This window comes from Falco peregrinus, chromosome 8, assembly GCF_023634155.1.
Source record: "Falco peregrinus isolate bFalPer1 chromosome 8, bFalPer1.pri, whole genome shotgun sequence".
In the NCBI taxonomy this organism is placed as follows: Eukaryota; Metazoa; Chordata; class Aves; order Falconiformes; family Falconidae; genus Falco; species Falco peregrinus.
In genome coordinates this window covers 54,278,083-54,304,671 of record NC_073728.1, presented here as the reverse complement: position 1 = coordinate 54,304,671, position 26,589 = coordinate 54,278,083, and the positions used below count along the sequence as shown (strand labels likewise).

Genomic DNA, 26,589 nt, shown 5'->3' with positions numbered 1-26,589 from the left:
GGGGCTGAAGTATTTGGGAACCTTACAGGTTTTAATCCTTTTAGCTTGCTGCGAGGTGAACGAACACAATTACTGTCTCTTCGGCAGGGAAGCGAGGCATAAAGAGAAGAAATCACTTGCTCAAAGCGTTCTAAGAATCTCAGAGCTGAAAAAAAGAGTTGACGTAGCTCTTAGCTGCCTGTCACAGTATCAGGCACCCTTGGGCAGGGTGGCATTTCTGCCATGAGCTTGGCTGCCATCGTCCCACTGATGGTCTTTTGGGTAGGAAAGCACTGACGGGAGAGGGGAGGGTATGGAGAAACAGCAAAGGGACTGAAATGTGACCCAAACTACAGAAGGCGAGCCACAAAGTAGGGCAATTCAAAGGCACAAACATCCTGTTGAGCTTGCCTAGTCCCCGTCGGTACGTAACGAGTAAAGCACATGCCCGAGCTGAGCTTCAGGCATGTTTCGGTGGGAAAGCGCTGCCTCCCCTGCCTTGGGTTATGTCAGGCTTTATTCCTGGTGGCAGCCGGCAGGTGTTCATGCGAAGGGGGAGCAGCATTATAAATAAATTATCCATTCATTTCCTTCTGGGGACTTTCCTATTGTTTAGCCACAATACGTTTTCCTGTTTTTTTTTAAAAATAATAAAAAAAAAAAAAACAAAACAAAAAAGTGCCAAACCCTGCCCCCAAGCTCCTCTTTGGCAGGGTGGACCCAGAGCTGCGTTTGAAGTGGGTGCTCTTGTCATCGCTTTTCCGTCAGTTGTGCTGCTGTCACTGTCACTCCCGCCTGGGTCCTGCCTGCTTTCCGAAAGCAGTGTGAGAAGTACCTGCCTGGCAGCCGTGCCGATGGCATCGCGTCCTGCCACGCTCCGTCTTTGCACATGGCTTTTCTCCGGCAGGTCGATGTGGGAGCAAGGCTGGTGCTGCGCAGGAGATTCTTGTGATAGCGGAGAGTACAGAAGCTCTCTTCCCTCCTTCCTCCTCCTGGCCAGCACAGGGATGTTGAGGCCGGGGCACTTGCTTTCACAAGAGAGTTTTTAACCATTTTAGAAAATAATGCAGCTCAATGGATTATAAAATGAAGGCTGCTCTGTGTGGGGAGTCTGTTGCCTGGCAAAGTGTGGTGTGATGTGAAGAGCAGCACAGAGCCCACTGGCTCCCACAGGAGCCCCTCAGAGGCTGTCCCAGCAGCGACCAGCAGTGGTTTGCTTAATCCACATCCCAGCTGAATGGCACAAAGGCTTTGTGAAAAAACGGGGAGCTGTTTGTGGGAAAGTGTGGCCGGGGGAGGATTCATCCCTCGCTGCTTGGGGTCGCTCGCCCAGCACTATGTACTGGCGGGGTTCTTGCCACCATGCCTCCCTCTGCTAAGGAAACCCCAAACCATATTCCCTCTGCAGCAGCATCGTTTGTTTGGAACGTTTACAGGCAAATACATGGAGCAGCACCCACATGAGCTGCGGGTGGGTCTGTTCTGAGAGCAGCCATCTTCTGCATTTTAACTCTTTAGGAGGCAAGAAATGAGATTTCTCATGGAAACACCCAAGAGAAATACCCGTACCTCCTGTAAGCGTGGTCAGGGCTGACCCCACGGACCCCGGGAGCCCCCTCCTGCACTGGGAGAGCCCAGGGGGAAGCCTGGTGCACAGCACTGCTGCGAGCAGAGGTGCTGTGCTGGGCAGGGGGATCATCCCGAGGGGATTTAACACCTGGGTGGGTTGCTTCTCTCCTCCCTGTCTCCCCTAGGACTCTGCCTTCATGGCCCTGGCATGGAAATGGCAACCCCCCCACTGGTGTAAGAGCAAGGATATATTTATTTCCATTAGTGTACAACAGGATTAACCATTACCTTGTGCTATGCAGCAATTGTCACATGCAGTATGGATGAAGAGATACAAAAGACCTTTTATTTAGCTGCTGCGTTTGCCTGTCATCATTTAGCCTTGTCCTTTTTGTCTCGATGCAAACAGCAGCTTTTTGCCTTTGTAGCTCTTTGACTCCTGTTGCAGATGCCTGATTTCAAGGGCTAATCCTGTGTTCGGACCTTGCCTAGGACCCCTCTTCTCTTGCATGTTTAGACCCTGTTAGTCCAGCCACAGATGCAAGCCCCAGCCTCTTGCTGCCCTACCTGGTATGGTTTTGCTTGCAAAAGAAGGTGTCACAATTGCAGTCTCCTGCCAGCTTTCCCAGCCGAGCTCTCAGCATCCTCTGGTGTTTCTTTCCAAGAGAGGAAAACGTCAGAAAATCCTTCTCTTGTCACGAAGCAAAGCCAGGGGTTACACACAGGGAGGAAGCAGCTTGAAGGAGGGGCCAGGCAGGCAGCTTCTAAAGCTTCAAATGTGGCAGAATATTTCCAGAATGAGTGTGTGCCTGTGGTGCAGTTTTATATTTAACAAGGTGACTTTGAGAACCCAGGATGCCTTCCATTTTTGCTTCAAAAATCTGCAAAGCCAGGTGCAAAGAGGAGGAGAGGGAGTGGGTGGGAAATCAGGAGACTGAAGTGCCTGTAGCACCGCGGCGGTGGTGGTGGTCATGGGAGCCCTGGTGCTGGAGCAAGACCCTGTGTGTTCAGGGATATGCAAAAGAGATTGTCTCCACCTCAGGGAATTTATAGCCAAGGCTTAAGATTAAAAGTTGAGCTTTTTTCATTTCTGCTTCACGCTTCTGTGAACTTCACTTTAGGCCTCAAATCTGCTTTTCTTGAAATTGGTTTCGAAATTGCTATGGCTCCTTCCATCTGTAAAACGAGGATGGCAGGATTTCTGTGCCATCTGCGGTGCTGTGAAGCTGAAAACAATCATCATTTATAAAGTGCTTTGAGCTCAAATGGGAGGTTCTGTGTAAAAGCAAGGCGCTGCAGGATGAAACGTTCCTTAGTGTGCCAGTTGCATCTGATATCTAAACCAGGGGCTGGGTTGAAATTTTGGAAGAACAGTCTGGTGGTGCAGAGGTAGTGCTCCAGCTGCTAAATGTCTTGGCTTGTGTTGTTCGAAAGCCCCTATTCTTTGTTATAAAATTAAGGGACAGAGAAGCCAGTGGCTGCATGTCCCACAAAAATCAGTATCCTACATCCGTGTTCATCTTGAGCACCTCTGATCTTAACAGCCACGATTCACAGAGATGGTGTGATGCTGGCCACCAGCTGGTGGTGTAACAGCACACGCATCGCATATAGGGAACTCAGGGCCACGGTCACAAGTGTTAAGCCTTTCTGAGTGCAATAGGATGCATCTGATGGGAACAGAAGGATGTTCGTTTTCATTTGCAGGGCACGGAGGGGAAGCTGCCTAACCTTTGCCCCAAGACCCACATTTGCCTTTATATTTGCATAAAGCTGGGGGCCAAACTGGTGCAACAGAAAGCAGATTGTGGCCAAGTACAACATTTTAAGATTAAATAGAGCAGTTCCCAGCGACTAATGCAAAGCATGCGTGGCAAGCCAGTTGCACTTGCCCGGGCTGAGCTAACACATGGTTGGGGTCAAGCACTTCTAACGGAGCCACTGGTTTCTCCTTTTTCAGACACAAGCCACCAGACCCGCTCCGTCTCCAGCCGCCCCTACTACAGTTTGCCCAACAGCAGCCATGAGAGACGCTCGGTCCTCGCTATCACGGAGCCGCCACGTTTCCATTCCCAAGCCAAAGGCAAGAACGTGCGTCTGGATGCCCACTCCCGCAAGGCCACACGGAGGAACAGTTTCTGCAACGGGGTGACCTTCACTAACCGGCCCATCCATCTCTACGAGAAAGTCAGGCTGAAGCTGGTGGCTGTGCACCACGGCTGGAGTGGAGCCCTGCGCTTCGGCTTCACCATTCACGACCCGTCGCAGATGAGCTCTGACGAGATACCAAAGTACGCCTGTCCGGACCTAGTGACCCGACCTGGATACTGGGCCAAAGCTTTGCCAGAGAGGTTTGCTGTGAGAGACAATATTTTGGCCTTTTGGGTTGACCGTCATGGGAGAGTCTTCTACAGTATTAATGATGAGGAGCCAATATTGTTTCACTGTGGTATTAAAGTTTCCGGTCCTCTCTGGGCACTCATAGATGTCTATGGAATTACCCATGAAGTGCAAATCCTAGGTAAGTGTGTGTTTTGGCCCGTGGCTTGCCCTTCTGGTTGCTGTTTCCACAGAGACATGACGTGTAGAAAAGATGCATCACCTATCTGGTTGATCATTTCTATGGGACACTTAAGAAAACTAATTTACTGTTGGTTTTGTAGCTCAGATTAACCATTTTTCTTTTGCCAGCAGTGGGGATCCAGAAAGCAATGTATTTCAGAGATGTCGGTGATGGGAAGTCCTAAGGCCATGCATTATAGCAGCTGTGGGAAGGGAAATCTTTACATGCAACTTGACCCAGCTTTTTCTGAGCTAGATGTGCTGCTATGGCATGGAAAAACATGGTGCTGCTTTACAGGGAGGAGACAAAGGTGAACAGTTCTGGCTTCCCCTGTTCTTTCCCAGCTACCAGTTACTGCCAGTACACTGGAAAACCACCCCCCATTCCCCAGGAATTTCCTGGTGCCCTTCCCCAGCCCCTCTCTCAGCTCTGGGTTTTGGTCCCCACCTAGGCTGGCAGTTTAACAGACTGCATTTGCAGGCATAACCCAGCTTATCCTTCCCTTACGCATGGGCATCACTGTATATCTGCCAAGCACCAGCTGCAGCGCAGGATGCAGCCCACCAGCTGAAGAGCGTCGCGAAATGGTGGTGTGAGCTCCTGTGTGCTGCAGGATCCTTGGCACTGCATGCCACATCTCCCCTCACCCTGAAGCCGATCACGGCGTGCAGGCGATGCCTGGCTGACTTACCAGCACCATCCCAGGGGAGGGCTGCAAGAGGGGATGAATTTGTTCCCGTTAGCGAACCGAGCCAATTGCCATGGAATGACTTTCCTCTTGTGACTTTTACGGCACTGGAATTTCAAATGAATTCAGTGTTAGATGGAGTGTTTTGAACTGGTCTGCACTACAGGGAATCCTTTTAAAATGCAAGAGTGTTGCCCTTTCCCTGGAGGCTCCTGTTTTAACAGCCAGACTAGGCTGCACCTGCTGGAGGGGGTGGTGTCTCCATCCTCACACAGAGCAGACACCAGCGATAAGCTGTGAAGTGGTTAATCCAGTGGGAAGGCAGCTTCATCACATATTCTTCTGAATGGTACCAATTATTTTACAGGCGAGAAGGCTATACATAAACAACACTTTGCCCTGCCTGCTCTGCCTCAAACGTGTAATTAAACCTTACCAGTAGCTTATCCTGTAATTGCAGATGTGACACTGTCCAGCCTCTGGTGCTCATTGCAGAGGTGAAGGAGCATTTGCTCTACTGGCCAGTGCAGCTGCTTCACCAGAGCAGTCCTTCTTCCTCATTAGATTATAGCTAGAAAAAGAAAATGTAGCTTATTTCTGCTCACCTAACCCCGCAGTCCTGCCTGCAGCATCCAAGTGCGCAGAGTGAAAGACTCGGTCTGAAGGCACTTGTACTCTGATTTTTGATTTTTATCTAAGTGCCAAGCTCCACAAACTGCCCCAGGAATCAGCACAATGCTCAGCCACCTGGGGCACCAGAGGGCCCAGCTTCCTTGTTACAGATGTGGTGGTGTCACAGCGGACATGTTTGTCTCCCTGTCTCTTCCTCTCAGAATTTTGCGAGTTGAGAATGCTGTGAAATATAGCTCAAATATGGATGCACAAAATGCATCTTTCAGCATCATGAAGCTTGGATGTGTCTTACTCCTCTATGGGAGCATTTCTTGCCAGATACCCTGTGCTTGCTAGAAGCAGCTGGTCCAGCCATCAGCCTGCACTGGTGGCCTCTCCTGCATGGGCTTCTGAGCAAAGTAAGCCTCTGCTTTGCAGCTGCTGGATGGATTTGAGTGTTTTCCCTTCTTTGGTAAAAGTCTGGTGATTTTCTCATCCAAGGAGCAGGCAGTGTTGGTGCTGGGATGCTTCTCCCCTCTCCTTCTTTGGGAAGACCAGGAGTCTGCCTCATTCACACACACTCTTAACACCCATGTGCTTCAAGCCTGCTCAGCTGCTTCACGCTTACCTTCAGAGTGAAGTGACCAAAGTGCCCCAGGCAGCGCTGCAGGTAGAAGGAAGAACACTCCAAAACCTCCCCACAAGTTTAAATCTGCCCTGGGCCTGGCATGGCAAGAGGTGAAAATCTGGGAAATGAATTAAGAGTCAGCATCCTGACTTTCCCTTTGCTGTGAAAGGGGAAAATAACCTCTGCTGTAAAAATCTTCTTTGTAACACCTGCAGCAAGTAGCTTTTGTGACAGGCTTTCAATTAAAAATCTGCAGTGGTATGAACACACCTGAGATACGAGGCTTGAAGTCTTCTTGTAAAATGGTCTCTTGTGGACTCACCTGTGCCTAGACACCTCACAGCTTTAAGGCAATGACAAGAAGTGCGAAAAGAATACCTATTCATGCTTGTGCTCCTTTGCCCATTGCTGTGTTGTAGATTTGGCTTGCACAAGACCTTTGGACAAGATATTGAGATGTTTCCTTCTTTTACAGGGTAACCTCAGAGCTATTAGACCCCTCTACTGAGAAAGCTGTAGGACCGCACTGGTTTACAGCTTTTCCCAGTTCACCAGTGCAAGGAGTTCCCAGATTACATGGGTATTTCATAACACTTGTTTTTCCTCAGCTAGTGCCAAGATGCAGCTATTTCTGCCTGGTCCACATGTGACAATCCACCGCTGGCTGTTCATTAGTGGTTGACCTCTGACTAATTTTCCCATTGTTTTTCCATTCAGAGGAACAGAATTCAGATAATCTGTAGGCTGAAATAATAACAATTGTAACCGTAAAAGTAGGCAATTGTGTCTTGACTCTAATGTCCCTTATCACTGGGTTTATCTCACAGATAGCATGTTTGCAGAGACCATGACCACTGCCCGTCTCAGCACCGCCCGCCTCAGCACTTGCCTTCCACAGAGCAACCATGATTCAGCCAACTTCAATAACAACGAACTGGAAAATAACCAAGTGGTGGCCAAAATTGCAAACCTAAACCTAAGTCGGGTACCAGGACTTGTGACAGACAACCACATCATCCCCTGTTGCCCAAACCGACGGCAGCATGCCCAGGGGGTCCCAGCCTTCCTGGACACCGACCTGCGGTTCCACCCCACCCGTGGACCTGACATCACCTTTTCTCAGGACCGGATGGTTGCATGCACCAACTGGCAGGAAAGCAATAGGACTTTGGTGTTTTCTGACCGGCCTTTGCACATTGGTGAAAGCCTCTTTGTGGAAGTAGGACATCTTGGGTTGCCATACTACGGGGCCCTTTCATTTGGCATCACTTCTTGTGATCCGAGTACTTTACGGACAAATGAGCTCCCGGCAGATCCAGACTTTCTCTTGGACCGCAAGGAGTACTGGGTGGTTTACCGAGCGTTCCCGGTCCTCAACAGCGGTGACATTCTCAGTTTCATGGTCTTGCCGAACGGAGAGGTGCACCACGGGGTGAATGGAGCCAGCCGAGGAATGCTAATGTGTGTGGACACCTCACAGTCTCTCTGGGTGTTTTTTACAATCCATGGTGTGATCAACCAGCTCAAAATACTGGGTAAGTGCAGCCAAGAGAAATGATAATGGGGAACACCTGGCTGGTGGAGTGTCCTGGGCCAGAATGGGAGCTATGGGTTTGCATTCACAGTGTTGCTTTAGCAGGTGGTCACTGATGTGAGGGAGCAGCTCCTGACCTCACCTTGTGTTTGCAAACAAGAGTTAGTGAGACATAGTAGCTGTTCACATGGAACCTATATAAGTTCCCCAGAAAAGGATGAGATAAAATAAGCAGCAGGCAGGGAGGCAGAGGTGGCTGGGGGAGGGGGACAGCTAGTTTTCAGAGGGTTTGCTTGAAAAAGGGATTCTTTATAAACCCACTGTTCCGGCCAACAGGTATTAACCTTCTGCCTTGGTAAGGGGGGTGATTTTTGTGAGCGCAGCTCTGGTTTAAGCACAGGTGTTGCTGATGGGCCAGTAGTTGCTCCCCAAGCATTGCCACAGCTCGGGTATCTGGTACCACTTCTGATCTATGGCTGGTGACCAGTTACAGTGCTTCTCCCTTCCTCTTGTTAAGGGTTCTGTCAGCAAAGCAAATGCTGATGACTTTCTGTGGCAGGTGTTTCTCATTTAAAGCAACACCCTTTCCCAGCTGCCCCTGGTCTTGCAGTGAGACAGTGGTAACTTGAGGCTGCTGCTACTGCTGGAGAGACTGGGACCACAGGGAAGTGACTTTCCATCCCAAATGATGGCTGTTAGATACCCTGGTGCTTGCCTCGCTGAAGCACCGAACAGATGTTTTACAATGGTGTAGTGAGGTCCAGGCTCTGAAGGTCACATCCGAAATCCTGCACGTGTATCGTGACCAAGGGACAGCGCTTTGCAGCTGGACTTTACCCTAAAGCACCCCACGCATGGCGGGTGGGAGCAACTCACCGGGCAGAGGCGCATTTAGCTGGGGTTTGGGTGCCCATCAGCCCCGCAGCGGGCTCAGCTCTCTCCTCTGTTTGCAGGCACTGTGCAGTCCAGCCCAGTGACCGTCTCTCCCTCAGGATCCCCCGGCGGCTCGCAGTACGACAGCGATTCAGACATGGCTTTCAGCGTCAACAGGTCGTCGTCTGCTTCGGAGTCATCGCTGGGTAAGGAGCGCCTGGCCCTGGGCACCCTTGTGCCCCCTGCACCGAGACAGCAGTCCAGGCTGACAGGTGGTGCTGGGGCTACACAAGGCAGCAGGGCAACCTTAGGGGGGGGATGTTGCATCTCCTGCTCGGCCAACAGATATAATTGGAAGAAAACATGAAGACTTTCATGGCCTGAAGAAAGGCTGCGTGTTGCTTCCCACTTTGTCAGTCTGTCTAATGCAAGTGGTCCCTGCAGCGTTGCCCTTGCTGCAGCAGCAGTGCTGCAATAGCAGGGGCCGCAGTATCGTGTCTGGGGGGTCTTACACCACCCAGACCACTGCTTTCTGCTCTGCCAGGGCTCCGCTGCCACAGGGATGCCCACGTAACCGTTCACGTGCTGGTGTTTGGATCTCGGGCAGACAGCCCTGAGTACCCTGCCCGGTGCAATCTCCGGAACGCGCTGCCGTTGTGCAGTGCTGCAGCCAGCCGGCACACCTGGCGAGGCACAGGAGCACCCTGCGTGGGGCACGGCTTCTTCAGGGGGAGCGGGGCTCTGCACGCCCACACTGTGAAATGGGTGTGCGAAATCACAGCCCTGCTTGGGGGAAGCCCAGGTGAGCCGTGCTCGCCCCATCTGTAGCAAAGGGGTGGCAGGCTCTGCCCGGCGCTGTACCTGTGCTACCAGTTGGAATGGGCTGGGGTTGGTTTGGCCATATGAAACGGGCGATGACTAGGGAAGGAAGAGCCTTAAAAATTGACTTGAGTGTGTGTATGTTGTACAGTGTCAGGTCTGCACCATCCTGGTGACCAAACAATCTCACTCCTTCCTCCTCTTGCAGTGACTGCTCCCAGCTCCCCCCTGAGCCCCCCCATCTCTCCCATCTTCCCCGCTCCGGAGCCATCAAGCAGCAAGAACGGGGAATGCACCGTTTGCTTTGACAGCGAGGTGGACACGGTGATCTACACCTGCGGACACATGTGCCTCTGCAACACCTGCGGTCTTAAGCTGAAGAAGCAGCTCAATGCCTGCTGCCCGATCTGCCGACGGGTCATCAAAGATGTTATTAAAATATACCGCCCTTAGTGCCCGGCTCGGGCTGTAGGAAGGGGGAACGCCGCTAGCAGTAACCATGCCTTTCCGTCCCTGCTTATGGGTTATTGTGCTGGTCAGTTGTTATCAAGTGGCTCGTTATCTGTGTTTCCTTATTTGACTGGTAGGGCGCAATTCAGGGATAAAATTGAGCTGAGGATCATGTGGGGCCCAAAGGCACGGCTGCCGTGCTGGCCAGGCTGTGTGCCCATGGGCAAATCTGGGGAATCATGGTCTGGACCTGACCCCCCTGCAAATGAGAAATTTCCCGTGCAAAGGCTCTTTTTTTTCCTCCTCCTCTGGAGGAGGCTTGCTGTGGTACAGGTCAGGAAGGAGAGGTGGCCACTTGGTCAGTGCCGGGTGCCACTGGGCTTCCTGACCCCGAAACCCCAACAGCTCTGGGCTGCTGCCGGGTGCTTGCGCTGTGGTGGATCAAAATTAGGACGAGACCCAGTGGGAGGGTTCAAAGTAGACAAAACTGATCTGGACACGTCATGTTCACCTGTGTGAGGGGAACTAGCTAAGGCCAAAACAGTAGCACAGCCAGATTCTCACTTGTTTGGGTTTTGCCCCCCTGAACAGGCTTCTGGGGCATACGGAGAAGCTGGTCTGACTTAGATAAAGCAGCTTTTGCTTTCTGTGGCAGAACAGGGACTTTTGGCCAAGGAGCTGAGACCTGGGGAGCAGCCACAGGCTAGCAGTGAGGAGCATGAGCCCACCGAGAGCCCCAGCCAACCCAGCTACTGCTGCTCTCTGCAGATGGAGCAGTGGGCAGCGGCGATGGGCTGCCAAGGCACTGCCCGTGTGCCTGGCTGCTGAAGCCATACATTGCAGCCTATGGATGAGGGGGCCATTTGGATGGGCACGCTGCAATCCTGGCTTAGAAAAAAGCGAGGGGCTACTGCCGTCTGCAATGACGGTGTTTTCCGCCTCCCGGCACACGTGCCTGCATTTTGCTCTGCTCCTCTTCACAGGCAGCATCGCTGCCGTCTCGCACCGTCCGCCTGGCTCAGCTCCCCCAGCCCTTCTCCTGCAGCCAGCACTGCAGCAGGGCTCAGCCTTCCTCCTGCCCCATCACAGGGACTTTTTGGAGCCTGTGGTGAGAAATTAATTTCTGACTTAGTCCCAGCAGACTCACTTTTTTTCTGGGGACTGCGTATGTGCTGCTTTTACCTGTTCTTTCTCCTGCCTTTGCAGGTTTCCCAGCACGGCTCCCGGCTGCCCAGACACTGGGTCCCAACAGTAGATGAGAACTTGTTGAGATGAACAGGGATCTATCTTACTTGGCTTTCCTTGGGAGGAGGAAAGAAAAAGGCTCTGGGGTTATTATCAGGTGCTGGGACTTAAAAGGTAAATGGGTTTCAGCTGTGATATTCCAGCTACAAGGACTGGCAACGGGGGTAGGCTGGGCAGCATCTGAGCATGCAGCATTGGGGCTCGTGTGAGGAGCTCTGTGTCCTCCTCCCTGCTCCTGCAGGAGCTGTGCTCTATTCTCTACCCTCTGCCCACTTGCATGGTTCTTGTGCAGTCCTTCAACCTCAGCTTGGCTGGTTTCCAGCTGGTCCAGGTCAAAGAGAGGGGAAGAGAGAGGGTGCAAATGGAAGGATGAGAGAGGGGCTGCTGTCATTCTAGCTCGGTGACCACGTGCCACCAAGTGCATAAGAATGGCTTTCTTCAGAAATTGCAATTACTGCATTTTAGTCCAAAAAAGAACAGCCACCCCTGTACATTTCAGGGCCTCTGGGCACGGAGGGGCAGCCTGACATCTTTGGTGTCTGTTACCTTGCCTCCCCATTCACTCTCTCCTCCGAGGTGCCGGTAGCTGTGGATGTGCTGCTGCCCCTCACGGCGCTGCTGCCCGGGCGGTGGGTTCAGCGGTGCCAGCAGTGCTGCGCTTGGTTGCTGACCGGCACTCAGCCCCCTCGCCCGCTCTGCCATCAGGGAGAGCACACTCCGGGGAGCAGCTCATCTTCCTCCCACAGCGCAGCAGGCTGTGGCTGCCAGCTCATGGGGCGTGGAGAAAACCTTTTTTTTTTCTCCTTGAAGAGCTAATTAACATTTTAATTAAGTGTATAAATGAGAGGCTGCTGTAGAGTGAGATCTCTCACCCTTTGCCCTGCTGTATCATCACGAGAGCCTGCCAGCTTTGCAGAGCCCTTTTTGGAAACTCGGCTCATGCCACTGGCTGTGCCACCGCTGAGCATGCTCAGCCCTCAGCAGAGCCACCAGCACCGTGACTGCAGCACGAGTTCACTTACACCTTTGCAAAAGGAGGCGGTGAGGGCAGCTTTCCAGCAGCTGGAGCCTTGCCTGGACCTCCAGGCTGCCCTCTGACCGGGGACTGCAGACCTGCCTTTGTAGGGACCTTCCCAGTCCCCTGTTTTTCAGATCAGGGTCTGGCTGCAGTCAGTGGGCACTGCACTAAGAGCACAGTGACGGCTAGGTAAGTGAGCATGGGATGAAAGACCAGGTGGGTTAGCACCTGCCTGGTGAACGGGCTGCAGTGGGAAGCCGTTGCGTGATGAGGAATTCAAGGAAGTTGTCTGAATCCACAGTGAGTGATGCTAGCTTGAGTCAGGTCTGGGCTAGCGAATGCCAGTGGCCATCCCTGGGGCTGTTGTCCCACTTTCAGGGGTGCCTGGTCTGTTTCAGTGGCTGCACACAGCTATGTGTGTTGTGCCAGAGCAGAGCCCATTTGCTCTGCTGACACCTCAGGTCCTCAATGAGTGGGGCTAGTTGCATGCCTGGGGTGGTGTGGTGGGGTTTTTGTGTTTGTTTTTTTTTAAGTCAGCAAGGAGAAATACCAAATCCACCCCAGCTGTGTCCAAGCTGTTCAGGACACTGCAGCCAGAAGCTGACTTTTTGCTGTAGCAGCCGAGACTGGTTTCTAGAAGGGCAGCATCCAGCAGGGCCAGCAAGGGAACCAGCTCAGTCAGGGTCCGGAGCCAGCCGTGCAGTGAGCAGGATGTGAGAGCAGTGGACATGTCACCCTGCTTATCTGAGAGCAATGGGAATTTTCCAAAATAGGCCTCTTAAAAAAAAAAAAAAAAGATTTCCAGGAAAAGGTAGCCTCTTACAGATTTAATTGTTAGTACTCGTATTGCTATTTTTTTTAAACAGTCCAATGATATATGATTTGTACAGAAGATCTGTTTGTGCCTTATAAGGGTGTCTGTGCACTTTTTATCCTTTTTAAAGCAACTTTTAAAAAGAAAAAAAAATCAACCAGGGGGAGAAACCAACACAGATCAATGGTAGTTTTATAGAATTTTGTGTTCACGGAGAATCTTGCTTTTTTTTAAATATATATATATATATATATATATGAGTGAAAAGTGTTTATTTCCATGGATTTGCCCCCCTCTCCTCCTAACGTATTTGTTTAACAATTGAAAAAGAGGAAGCAAGAGAAAAAAAAAAAAAAAAAAAAAAAAAAAGAAGAGATGGGGGAACTCTTTTTACCTTCCCCCTTTCCAAGACAGTTATTCTCTTATCGTTACCTTTATGATTCAATACTGTGACCTGTACATCATGTTTAAGCTGAATCAGATTTTGGACCTCTGTATTAGGCTTTTCAAGCAAATCATCTGGGGGACCGGGGCGGGGAGGGGGGAGGGCATCGCACGAGGGAGGGAACTGCACTTCTACCTGTCAGTGCTCTATAGTGTTGTGTTCAGTGCTGTGTGTTTTACTTTTGTCCATTTACCTGTTTTACATTAATATAATTTTACTTGTTTATGAAACAAATAAAACCTTGGCTTGTAAAGAGTGCTTCTGGGTGTTTAAAAGCATTTGACCTGGAGAGTGAGCAAATCCATTAATTCCAAAGCGTGGCAATACTAACACAGAGTCAGGGCACCTCTGTTCCCCTCAGGTACCTCTGCTTCAAAAAAAGATTAGGTACTTTGAGTACCTTGCATGAGCTTCGCATTGCTTTTGGGAGGTCACCGCACAGTGGCTGCTCCGTCCCTTGATGGGCAGGGCAGGGGGGGGTCCTGGCTCATTTAACCTGCCAATGCTTGAAAGTGTGGCCATCCACTGCAGTAAAAGCAGGGTGTATTTTAGGGCTACGGAGGCAGGGGTGTCCTGTGGCACATGCCCTCTCCAAGTGCCCCAAATTCCTTGTCTAACCTGCACCAGGCTAAAGCAAGGCAGCTGCCAGCCTGGTCCCGCTCCCATGACAGCCTGGGGACCGTGCCGGCTGGGATGCAGACAGGCAGGAGAGCTTTTTCTGTTTTCTTTTTCCTTTTTTTCCTTTGTGTGTGTTGCTTGCTTTGTTTTGCAGCAATTCCTGGGCCTGTATTTCATGAGAGGCCAACAGAAGGCTTCTCTTACATCCTGAAGTGTGGCCTGCTGAAGCCAATCGCCCGTCAAGCAGCCTCAGATGTGGTTTGAAGGCGAGTGGAAGAGTTCATTCATAACTCTGCCCTGGCAAGACCACAGCCCTATATAGTTAAGTAAAACCCTCACAAGCCACAGGTGGAGAAAGAGCCCAACAGCGACTATTTATGCCAAAATGCCTTTTTATAAACTCTGCTGCCCCACTTTATCCAGAGAGCTGATCCTTTGTCAGCTGCCAACAGACTAATGCTGCCAGCGTCAGGCCACAGAGCAACTTTGCACCACGCTTACTCAACGCTGGGGTGGTGACCTGCTCCAGCCGCTGCCAGCCCAAGCCCTGGGGAGAGCCTGGAGGACCACTGCCTGCACCCACGACCTGCGCTCACAGCCCCCCTGCTGCTCTCCTCCCCTCTGCCAGCCTGGGTGCCATCCTGCACGTACCAGCCCAAACGGAGCCTCCCATGGCCAAAGCCCAACCCGTTAGTGCTCTGCCAGCTCCGGCCGTGGCACGGCCACACAAGTGCTGGTGATTTGGGCAGCAGCCGGCATTGCTCAGTGCCAGGAGCAGCGTGCCCACGAGGGCAGGGCATGGCACCATGCTGGCTGCAAGGAGCTGCCGGAGATGGGACGGGCCCTGCATGGCCAGACTGGTGCAATTCTCCAGGTTACGCACTCACCTGCTGCTGGGTGGCAACAGCAACACTCCCACATGGGGAGCATTCATTGAGCAGCAGCACCCCCAGCCACAGCGGCACAGGACCCCCCACCCCATGCCCAAACAGTGCAGAGTCACTACGCACGTGCCCTGACTTGGACTCTGCTCCTCCAGTGTGTCCAGTGTGGGGTACTCAAGAGACAAACTGGGGCACAGCAGCAATGGAGGAGCAGGGCTATTCGTGGCCAGGAACCCTAAGTCAAAAGTCTGAGCCTCGTGACTTGCCCCAGCCCTGTTGCAGGGGATGCTGCAGCCAGCAGCCCTTGCTGCAAGCCAGGCAACACTGCACCACCCTGTTCACCTCCCAGCAGACAAAAGTGCCCAAGGCCAGAGAAACGTTTCACTCACCTGAGGATAGCTCCTCCACAGCACGAGGGAGTGCAGCTCAGCGGGTCAGGGCTCCTTGCTGGTTCCATGCTGCAGTGACCAGCAGCGTGTGTCAGACCCCTGGGCAGAGCTGCCATCGTACCAGGCAGGAGAGCAGCACCCCAGACATACATCAGCCAGACATGGGTTCACAAGGGTGCTTGAAACCAGTCAAGCAGTTTCTTTTTATTTCTTAAAAAAAAGAAAACAAAACCCCACCAAATAATAATAATTAAAAAAAAAAATAATCCACCCCCTAATGGTGAAAGTATAGATACGGCATTTACACAGCTACATCTATCTTCCGCTGACCACCCTTCCCACCCCCCACCCCCCAGTAATGTAGATTTATACACACTTACATAATATAGTGAGACACGGACAAACAGATGGGCTTAGAGAGCCTGCGAGAAGGAGCAGGGCACAGTAGGTGCCTCCAGCCTGCCAGGGATGTGCCGAGCCGCAGGACCTCCCCGACACCCGGCTCTTCTCCCCCAAGCCATGGCGATGCTCCCCCTCCCCTTGCTGCAAGCCCCAGCCTCAGGGCTGCACTAGTGATGGGCGAGGTGGGAGGCTGGTCTGGCTGATGGGGTGATGTGCCTCTGGGCAAGCTCAGGGTACCAAGCCTCCCGGCTGCCCTCCTCCACCTCACGAGGTAGTCGGGGATCTCAGCCGCGTTGAATGTGCGAGGTACAGAGAAGAGGTGCAGCCTGGCAGAGGGCATGAGCAGCTGCTGAACCAGGCGGCCACGTCAGATGCGGGGGACAAAGCCCTGCCAGCCCAAATGGCTCTCAGCATCTTCCCGACAGGAGCCACTGCCCAGCCCGCGGTCCCTTTGCAGACAGAAGTGTTGTAGGAAGGGGTAAGGCTGCAGGGGTCGGCATCCTAATGAGGGTGACACCACCACCCCACCCCCAACTTGGGCACTCACCCTACCTTCTTGGAAGCTCTTTGGGAACAAGGGAGTGATCCTGTCACACGCTCAATGAGTCAAATACAGTACTTGTGTCAGCAAAACGAAGCACTACCAGTTCTGAGGTTCAGTCTGGGAGGAAAGCAGAAACAGCCCTCATTTAGCACAGAGGCCACAGAAATAGCGCTGTCCCCTCTGAGGAAAGCCAGGGGCAGCGAGGTCTCTGCGACAGAGAAAGGAGAGAGACTTCTGAGATTAAAAGGCCATTCAGCAAAGTGAGAGCAGGACACAGTGCCATGGGGAAAGGTCACACAGCCCTTCCACCTGCTGTGCGAAACTGCCAGTGGATGGGGGACACAGGGCCAGCCCCCTCCCCAGATATAGAGAGGGTTGGATTTGGCTGCTGGGCAGCTCTGGCTTAACTCATCCTGTCCCCATTCCTTTCCAAAGAAAAAGGGATTTACTGGAGCAAGAGATACACAAAGACAAGGCAGCATTGTTCCCCCAGCCCACCCTGCAGCTCTCCCGGGAGCACATCAACACCTTGCAATGTGCCACACAAGGAGCTTTGTTACTGGAGTGTGTGGCAGAAGTATTGCTTATTGCCAGCCCAGGTGAGTCAGCCTGATCAGAGGCTGATGTGCCACCAGAGAAAACCGTAGGTGGGAGGGTGAGGAATCAGCCAGAGACTGGGGTGCATGAATTCCCATGGCTAAAAATGAACCTTGGGGCTTCTGGATATGAGGCTGGAGTGGGGTGCTCAGGACTTCTCTATCAGATCAAACCAGGGCTGGGACAAACTGCCCCATCACCCTCCCAGAACGACCCTGGCCTGAAGCACCACCATTTTCATTCTGTTTACAGACAAGAGAGATCTTCAATTCCACGTTTCCACAGTAGAAGACATGGGACACAGAGGGAAGCGAGCATCTGGGGGGAGTGGAGAACACTCCTTCAATTCTGCCAGCCCCAAATTAGAGGGAAAACTATACTAGTTTTCAGCAGCAAAACAATGTGGCTGCGGAGCTGTGGCTGCAGCACTTGCACTTGCAATTAAGACTAGAAAGGGCAACGGGGCTTGGTCAACAAGAAACCCACAGAAGTGCTGGATTTAAACTCTTCTGGAGAGAGAAACGTGGCCCTGAATCTGCAAGCAGTCAAGTATAGAAGGGAAGAAAGCAGCACTGGGGAATGACAGCTCATCCACATTCATCCTCCTGCTTGGATAAGAAACACTGTAGGCAAGATTAGGTTTGGCAGGCAGGAATGTCAGCACGGAAAAACCCCAGGCTCTGCTTGATCTGAAGGCCCCCAAACAGCCCACCAGGCAGGATGAAATGAAAGTACCAGGAAGACAGGCAGATGGGGTGACGAAGAAGGCAGGGAGCCCCTGAGCACCAGACATGCCTCACAACTGGTTGTGATGAGGAGCTGAACTCCCACATTCTGGATTGCACTTGATAATATCAGCACCTACTGAAGGACCCACCTCCTGGCTGCTGCCCGCCAGCCTGGGGAAGCTCAGTGGGTCACAGGGACGGGTGGTCCCCTATTAGTCCAACAGGCAGGGCAGTCTGTGTGGGAAGGAAAGCAAAGCATTCTTTCCAGGGCTTTGGGGGTCATTTTGGTCCTCTGTGCCTTGCATAGTATTCTTCAGCTACCGAAGCAAAACACCTCTTGTTTGGTTGCAATACTGCGAGGGAGAAGCCTGCATAGCATCCTGGATCAGCACAGAGAGGACCTGTTATATATATGTGTGTATGTATCTCTTTTTCCGTATTTTTTTTTTTTTCTACCAGGAGGATTCTGAAGTTAACACTTGTCTTTGTAGAACAGGGAAGGACCAAGGGGCAGTCCCGCGGCATGCATGGTGGGGAGCAAGGATCGCCCTTAACTGGAGCGCAATGCCTGTGCCTGCACATGCACACAGAGCTACAGGGACCCCGCTCTCAGCAATCATTCCTTCTTTTGGCCACATTCCCTATGCCTCTGCTACACCCCTGGAGTCAGCAATGTCACCTACAACACTTGACAGTGACCCTGGGCCTCAGGCAAAGGCAAATCCTTTCCTGCAGCCAGATTTCCTTCATTAGTACCATGCCACTCGTCACTTCCCTGGCTACTGCGGTATTTCTTTTTAATCCTCCATACAGGTGGCAATAATGGCTATCAAGGTCCATCTCCCCAGCACGGAGAACCACGGTAGCTGTCCTGTGCCACAAAGCTTGGCCAGAGCAGCTCTGGCTGCATGGCTGGGCTGCCCGTACGGCCACAGGAGCAAAGTGCTCGGGGTGGGGGACGGGGACCTGGGGAGGCGGGTGGGTGGGAGCACATGGGTGGGGAGGGGAGGCTGAGCCGCTTCCCCCACACTGCTGCCAATGGGCACCAGCTGGGATGCATGGGATCTCAATTACTATCTTTTCTTTTTTTTTTTTCTTTTTTCCTTTTTTTTTTTTTTAAAGCCAGCCTCACAGAAAACTATAAATTAATCTGCTAATTAAATACTCAGGTGAGAGACCAGGGAACCTCTGGCTGTGCAAGCAGAGGAGCGGCTATGGCTTCTTTCGTAGGTAATTGGAAGGGATCCAGCCCTCCCAGCATGGCCCCCCAGTCAGGACCTTGCAAAACCACCAGCCACTGCTGTTCTTCTCACGAACTTCAAACAAAGTTCCTTCTTTAAAACTGTTGGTCTCCTCATCGCCTTCAAAATCTGCCACTGCCACATAGAGAGCTTCCCTGGTGATGTCCGGACTGGAGATGGGGGCTGAGGTCCTCTCCTTGGCTTCCCCTCTCTCCGCTGCCTTGGATATGGCCTTTGGGCTTACGCTGCTCTTCACTTTGGCTTCGTCTTGGATGGAGGCAGGGAGGAAGGGCTTGGCTTTTGGGGGAACCAGCATGGGCCTCCCCGGCACTGGGGATGACCTGATTTCAGGTGCTTCCCGTGCCGGGGCCCTCAGCTCCGCCGCTGGGACAGAGGCAGGACCCCCTGTTTTCTTGGGGGGTGGTGGTCTGCGAGGTGGCACGACGGGGCGCTGCGGCGGGGGCTCCCTGCCACCCGGCGTGTTTGCTGGGCCTGGGGGAGATTTGGGCAGTGCCTCTTTTGTGGCGTGACCATCCAGCTTGGGCAGGGGTTTGCTTTCCATGCTCGGTCGCTCCTGAAACCTTCCAGAAGCCTCCGAAGAGACCACGGCGTTACCGATGGAGCTTTCGCCAGAAGCAGTGTCCTGCTCGGAGGGCTTCTCTGGGCACTTTGCAGGTCTCAGCTTGCTCCGCAGGCTGCAAATGTCCAGTTTATCGTCAGCTGGAGGTGGGTCAGTGCGGGGGGCTGCAGCAGGTTTTGGCCTGATTTGAGGTCTTGACTTCAAGAACAGATTCTGGGCAATGGGCTCAGGCTTGTCCTCCATGGGCTCAGCTTTTGGCTTAGTTGGCTTGACAATGGGTCGGAGGTTTGGCTTCTTCACCTCCTTGGCCGACACCTTATGTCCACATTCCAGTCCCATTTCGTTTTTCAGCTGGAAGAGTTTGCCCTTCTCTGGTTTGAGCTCTGGCTTCTTGCTGTCCTTTGGGGCTGCTGACTGCTTAGGTGGGATCATGGGCAAAATCATCCCTGGGGGCTTGGGGGGAGGCCTCTGCCTCTCCAGTAACTCGCCTTCCGATTTAATGATGGATTCCTTCCTGGGTGGCAGGCTGGGCTTCTCCTCTGTGTCACGGTCCGAGATCTCCTCATAGCCACCGGTGAAGGCTAGGTCCCTGCTCTCAGGAGCCTCCTTCCCCTTCCAGTCCTTGGCCCACTTCCCACCACAGTCTGTGCCGTTTGGAGGAGCCTCCGGCAAAGGACGGCACGGTCCTGTTGCTTCCTCGTTGGCACTGCCATCAGCTGTGGCGTCGCTGAGCCGGAGCTGAGCCATTTCGTTTGGTAGTGGAGCCAGGAAATTCGGCCTGGATGCGGTGCTGGTTTTCTTGTACTTATCGATGAAGGTGGCGGGGGCCCAGCCCTCCTTCTCCTCGATCTGAATGTACCACCAGCCACTCAGGTTCTTCTCAATAACCTGCCAAGGGGAATGAAAAACTCAGACTTCCATGCAGAAGCCCTCTCTGCACAAATGGGGATGATGGGTGTCTCTGAAATGATGTCAGGGTGGCATGTGCCCTCAGTGCCTCTCCATCCAAAAGCTAAAAGTAATGACAGGACTTGTATCCTAATGGAGGAAAACATGGGAACAACCTCTGCCAGGGAAGGGGACCTGTGCGTCACGGTACTAAGGAACAACACAGCCACATCAAGGAGCTGTGGCTGCACTGTCACCGTCCCACCCCAGAGGCAGGACAGGGATGCTGGGTACCGGGATGCCGGCCGGGTACCGGGATGCCGAGTACCGGGATGCCGGGTACCGGGATGCCGGGTACCGGGATGCCGGCCGGGTACCGGGATGCCGAGTACCGGGATGCCGGGTACCGGGATGCCGGCCGGGTACCGGGATGCCGGCCGGGTACCGGGATGCCGAGTACCGGGATGCCGGGTACCGGCCATGGCCACTGCGCGGCACTGTTGGAGCGAGCAACCCGCAGCGACACCGCACGGAGCAGCCACCGCCAGCTGTGCGTGCTCCAGAGGTGGGGCTGGGACCTGGGAGGCACTGACTGGGGCAGCCATACAGAAAAAGTCCTCTTGGCGAGGCACAGCTTATATTTGGAAAAGCAAAATAACATTTGCAAGAGGGATCTTGCCAGCAAAGCGGGTGTGCCAGGAAAGCAATTCTGGAAGGGCTTTTAACTTCACACCTGGCCTAACTAAAAAAAAAAGCCACCATCTCTACCCTGATTTGTGATGTGGGTTTAATTTCCATTAGCTCAGACAACACAGCACCCATGCGCTTGGGGTACAGGAGGCCACCAAGAGCACCATGGACTCCAAAGTCTCATGAGCTCGTACAGGTTTCTCTCCCATGCTAGGCGACCCCTGGGCTGTTAACAGTCCATGGAGGCAATCATATGCCCCACCATGCCTGGTTTCCACCCAGAACACTGTGGTGAGCGTATCCTCCCTGCCTGGAAAGCAAGCTCCTGCCTGAAACAGGTCCCAGGGCAATGGGAGTCAGGAGTGCTGTCCTGACGTGAAGATGGGAGAAGGGAAGATGACAGTCTCACCTCTACTTTCATTCCTGCCTGGAAGCTGATGCCGTCAGGGATGGTGGTCTGGAAGTCAGCAATGGTGTAATATTCCTCTTCCACTTGAGGAGGGACAGGAGGTTTAGGCAGGTTCAAACCACGTGGCTATGACAAGAAAAAAGAAAACCCATCAGCGTGTTTCTACAGCAGGTGTGACACAACATCCACACAGCCCACTAGCCTGCAGAGACACAAGCCAGCACAGCCAGGCCAGAGAGATCAGCTGTGCCCATGGAGCATCCTCACCAACACGAACCAGCAAGCCATTTCCAGGCTGAGCAGAAAACTGCTCAGTGCCAGAGCTCTCGCTGACAGCAGGGTCACCCTCCCCAGAGGGACGAAGCCACTCTGCAGCCTCCCACTGGCAACTCAGCCTTGTAGGACAGACTAGCCAAAAGTTCATTTAAAGACCACACGCAAAGACAGGAGTCTTAAGTCAGCAGGGAGGCAGCGTGCGTACTCCAGCCTTGACCAAGAGCAGAGCCCACGGTACAGGGGCAAGATCCCAGGCAAAGAATAAGCAGTGACCAGAGCTCCTTCCAGTGCTTCTCTCCGACTCCCTTGCCACTGCTGGTCTCCTGCATCAGCTGGCACTTACTATGGTGAGATCTCGGCGAGGTGGGGGTCTCTGCCTCATCTTTGGTGACTCTGTGGAGGAAGAATTTCAGATACTGTTGAGTTTCTGGCTTTTGGTTTCACGTGTGTTCACAAAAGGCAAGTAGCAGAGAAAACAGAAAGGCAAAGACCAAACCTGACCCATGGGGCAAGGAAGCTGAAGGAAGAACCTGTCTGCCTGGTACCCTGAGTAGCATGGCTCACTCAGGTTTCAAGGACATCCCACTAGAAGAGGAACCATCTTTGCACCATTTGTTTTTTGCACTTTGACCATGTGAGACTGCTTTTTTATTGCAGACCTAACCCAGAAGACCTGGCCTGCAGAGGGATTAAAATGCCCCAGCTTCTGAGAGGAGAGCATCTCTAGCTGAACCTGCAGTCTGGGAAGGGATCCCCATCACATTGCTGATCCTCAGCAGGTCCCTGGGCAGCACTGTGCCCGTGCAATGCCACCTCCACACCTTGCTGCAGAACTCACAGCAGCTGCAAGCCTTCTGCCTCCCTCACACCCCATTACATCACCCAAAAGCCTGCAGGAAAGGCTGTGCTTATCCCCCAGCCACCACCAGCCTCTTCCCGACCAGCACTTACTGCGTCGGATATCAGCATTGGGCAGGGGACGACTGTCAAATCTCCCATCCCTTTGGCCAGTGAGTCCATCCTTCTCTCGGCTTGCCAGGACCTGCTGCCGGGAGATGCCATCCAGATCCAAGGCACATGAATGAGCGGAGGAGCCTGACCCCAGCTTCTGTGAGAACATCTCTCCATTCCCCTTTTTGAGGTAGGAGGCAGGGGCCCAGCCTTCTTGGCCCTGGTACCTGCAGTGGTAACAACGGCAGCGTCACTGCGCAGAGCCCTGATGCTGCACCGGGGCTGCGAGCTCTTCCTGGCGGAGCAACCCACTGCACTCGAGTGGTGTTGAGCCCTCAGACCTGGAGCCAGAGCTCCACACACATGCTGACCAAAGGTACCGTGTGATCTGGGCAAAAAGAGCTTGCCAGGTGTCATGCTCCGTGGCACACGGGCACCTAGAGAGCTCCAGCCATGACTAACGCTCCCATGCAAGCTGGCTGCAGCCAGTGGACCAAGGGCTGGGAACAGCACAAAGCCCCATTTCCTTTGTGCCTCGGCAGTGGCACCGGTTCAGGAATAAAACACACTGACAGGGAAAGCAGAAGGGAAAACGTGAGGGCTGCTGCTAGGATCGATGTACCTGGTCTTTGGAGAAAGCACAAGCCCTCCGCCTGCGTGCCAGCAGCCTGGATCCCTTCCTTGCTCTAAATTTGCACTGTTTAGGAGAGAAACCAGCCCCGTGATCCGATTGAAAAACCACATCTGCAGAGTTTCCCTGCCATGCTGGAGGGTCCCGTGCCAGTGTCAGAGACTCTCCCCCGCTGGCTGGGCTGCAGCCACTGTGCTCAGATGGCACCGGCTACTGAGCTTGTAATTGCCTTTAGAGTTCTTGTGGCAGCTCTCCTCCACTTGAAAAGTCAATGGATGTTTTTCTGGGGCTTTGCTGCTGCCAAGACCACAGGTTCAATGTAAGGTTAAGAAAACTGCAGCATGTGCTCCCACCCTGTTCAAGTCCGGCCATTTGCTAGACCACAGAAAAGAGAAAATGAGCTTCCAGCAGAAAACAAGTATCAGCTCAGGATGACCTGGAGTCTTTGGCACACCCTGCACACAGCAGACCTGGCCCGGACAATGGCTCTTCTCTGCAGGAGCCTCCTAACACAGCCAGAGGATCCAGCCTGCCTCTGGGACACTTGCTGGTTTTCCTATCAGCAGCACAACGTAACACTAATGCTCTCATACTGGTTCCTTTGCACTGCTGGGGCATGTGATGCCATGACGCAGTCCACCTCCCCACACAGGAAATCGGGGGATTTTAAAGATGTTCAACCACAGCTACGCTTGGCTGAAGGCCTGAGTGTCCCCTAGCCTTGGTTTGATGGGACGGAGAGAGACGAGTTCTGGTAATCTGCCGTTCCCAGTACCCTAGACTTGCCTTCGGACTGTACATCCCATGCACATTGGGTCTCTGCTTTGCACAGCCCCCAGCTGTGTGTCAGGGAAGAGCAAGAGGTAGGGACAGTACCTGATTTTCCACCAGCCCTCCAGGTTCTTCTGGATCACCTCCACCACAGCCCCTTTGTCCAGGTTCATTTCATCCTGGTCTCGTGCAGTATATGGGTAAATAACAGTGTACTTCTCCTCTGTCGGAAAGAAAGTGCAGTTTCACAGAGATATTGTTTTATGGAAACCTGGACTCAGTTGAACAATAGCTTTATACAAATGATAGTTCTTGTAATATAGGTGCAAACACACAGAGATACACAACCATTCAGAAGAGAAATGCCAGTGAAATGTATTTCAAAACAAACGCAGCTGCATTTTGAAATGTAAACTTTGGTGAGCTAGTTGGCTGAAGGAGAAGTTGTCTAAACCAGTTCCTCATCTCCCTTAGGACCAGAGACTATCTGTTATATGACAGCTCTCCTTTCACCTGCTCTCCACAGAAGCTCTTTGATGGATCCTTTTCAGTTCAAATTTCTTTCTCTGAGCCTCTGAAGAACTGTCCTCTATACAGGGAGACAAATCCCACAGGCAGTCAGGGAGTAACCCCACACATACAGACGTGCTCTCACGCACAGCTGAGTCCCTCCAAGACATTGGTCAAAACCACATGGTGATCCTGGAGAAGAGTCTGACGTCCTGTCCACTAGACCAAATGACTGTAAGCAGGGACATGGATGCTCTTCCCTTCAAGTGGAAGGGAAACATCCTAACAGCCATGCGGACAACATGTTGGACAAAACAGATCCATCCATCCACCCCTCTACCTCACCTTGTCCTGTCTCCTCTGGAAGAAATCCAGGAAAGCAATTGCCTGTGCTTAAGCAGTGCCACAGTAAGGTGAAAGCCATTTTAGGAAAAATCTATGTCCAAACCCCACACCTCTGGACATTCATACATCCCTACCACGCAGGTTTCCTGGATTTATCTTCTTGGAGGAGCACAGCCCCTCAAGGGCCCGATTTCCCACCCCCTTCATGCAAATGAGTCAAAGGAGAAAATGTCCTGTCACATCCAGCAAAACCAAGCTGGCTCTTCTCCTGCTGACCCCATCTGAGGCACCAACCCCAGGGCCACGGCTCAGGGGAGTTACTCTTACAGGAACTAAGGCAGCAGTTGCAAGAAGTCTGTATACATGTGTCAGGGGAAAGCAGAAACTCCAGCTTCTGTACCCAAAACAAGCCTCAAAAAGTAAGAAGGAACAGCTGACGAGAGGGAAGAGTGTGGACATGAGCGGCCCTAAGGGATGGTGAAGGAGCACGTATGGCACACACTGAGGCCTGACACAAGCATGGTTCACCACATGCAAAGTAGACATGCAGACAAGGCTCCAAGCACAAAACATGGGCAGCCAAACAAGTCTCTATGAAGTCCACCTTGACCCCATCCACTGGTGTATAAGTCCCCAAGAGTCCGACGGCGGCCAACGTGCCTGGGCAGAGACCAGTATCTCCATGGGACTGGGAAGAGCATGTTGGGGAAGCAGGAGAAGGACAAGAAAGGATGTAAGGAGGTGGCACTTCAGGTCCAAGAGGAGACAGGGCTGACACCAGCGAGGGGCACAGACTGTACTCACCTGGAGCCCTCCGGGGACCCTCCCTGGTCTGAGCCCCCCTCCCACCTCCATCTCCCCAGAGGGGCCGAGCCAGCAACAGCACTGCTTTGAGCATACAGTGGTCAAAGGGAGGATGTGTCCTCCAGGGGTGCTTCAGATTTGCTCTAAGCAGAGGTTGCAACCTTGCATTTCTCGTAACGGGAACTCATGCGTGCTCTTTCATTTTGCACGGATTTAGAAAACACATGACTTGCCCTAGGACTTGAGCTTTGCTCCTCCTCCAGTGCAGGTAAAACAGCTGCCTGGGGCCTAAAGGAGGCACTGGGATGGCAGAACTGAGCATTCCCTGGAGGTGGCACCTTCAGCCCCTCTGTGGGGGAGCAGAAAGGCCAGCAGTTACACCGCCAGCTGCAGCGCTGGAGCAGGGCACTGGGCAAGCAGGACCATTGCAGACAGACATGACTGAACAGCACGGGTGGGTTTGTCCTTCCCTGGGCTTGTGCCCTGCCTAACTCAGGGAGGGCTGTGCGGTCCTGCCAGCAGCTCAGTGCAGTCCAGCAGGAAGAAGCTGGGACAGGTGTCTCCAGCAGCCTCTTACCTTCATCGGGCTGCATTGAGAACTCATCCTGGACGCCATCCTGAGCCTCCAGGCAGGTCGCTGGCACCCAGCCTTGCTCCTCTGATGTGCTCACAAACCACCAGCCTGAGAAAAAAAACCAGCAGGTGGCTCAGCCAAGGGCTTCCACCAGCCAAAGCCTCCCTCCAAACCATAAATCTGGGGGGCTTTTCCCCTCCTTGCTGCCTAGAGAGGAAGCTGGGGTGACCCCAAAGCAACAAAGCCAAGCGCTATCTGAAAGGGAGCACAGACAGCAGCGCGGAGAATCACACCTGAATGATATCTAAATGTACAGTTCCCCCTACATGAAAAACGGGAGAGGCTCTGAGAGCTGAACGGCTCCAGCCACCATGTTTGTTTTCCTTTTTTTATCCCTTCATAGTTCATTTTCCCTTAGTCTGGGTCAGGAAGCCCAGGCTAATTAGCAGAGATGAATACACTGTCTGCAAATCAATAGCTGACTCCTGCTGCGTTCTCGCCTTCTTTACATTTGTGGAAA

The 26,589-nt window shown here is 52.9% G+C and overlaps 2 protein-coding genes across 4 annotated transcripts in view; one reads left to right on the top strand and one right to left on the bottom strand.

Moving 5' to 3' along the window:
- NEURL1B (neuralized E3 ubiquitin protein ligase 1B) overlaps positions 1–13,490 on the top strand; it is a 146,104-nt gene extending 132,614 nt beyond the window's left edge. For both annotated transcript variants that reach the window (XM_027778793.2, XM_055812849.1), the window contains exons 2-5: positions 3,509–4,069; positions 6,867–7,574; positions 8,527–8,652; positions 9,474–13,490. In XM_027778793.2, the coding sequence (XP_027634594.1) occupies positions 3,509–4,069; positions 6,867–7,574; positions 8,527–8,652; positions 9,474–9,718 (1,640 nt within the window). In that variant the 3' untranslated portion in view covers positions 9,719–13,490. The remainder of the gene's footprint in view (positions 1–3,508; positions 4,070–6,866; positions 7,575–8,526; positions 8,653–9,473) is intronic.
- A 1,804-nt stretch (positions 13,491–15,294) lies between these two features.
- The window catches only part of SH3PXD2B (SH3 and PX domains 2B), a 78,162-nt gene continuing 66,867 nt past the window's right edge, over positions 15,295–26,589 (bottom strand). For both annotated transcript variants that reach the window (XM_055812194.1, XM_055812195.1), the window contains 6 exons: positions 26,073–26,177; positions 23,942–24,059; positions 22,435–22,661; positions 21,827–21,876; positions 21,208–21,333; positions 15,295–20,108 (listed from right to left, as the gene is read on the bottom strand). In XM_055812194.1, the coding sequence (XP_055668169.1) occupies positions 18,612–20,108; positions 21,208–21,333; positions 21,827–21,876; positions 22,435–22,661; positions 23,942–24,059; positions 26,073–26,177 (2,123 nt within the window). In that variant the 3' untranslated portion in view covers positions 15,295–18,611. The remainder of the gene's footprint in view (positions 20,109–21,207; positions 21,334–21,826; positions 21,877–22,434; positions 22,662–23,941; positions 24,060–26,072; positions 26,178–26,589) is intronic.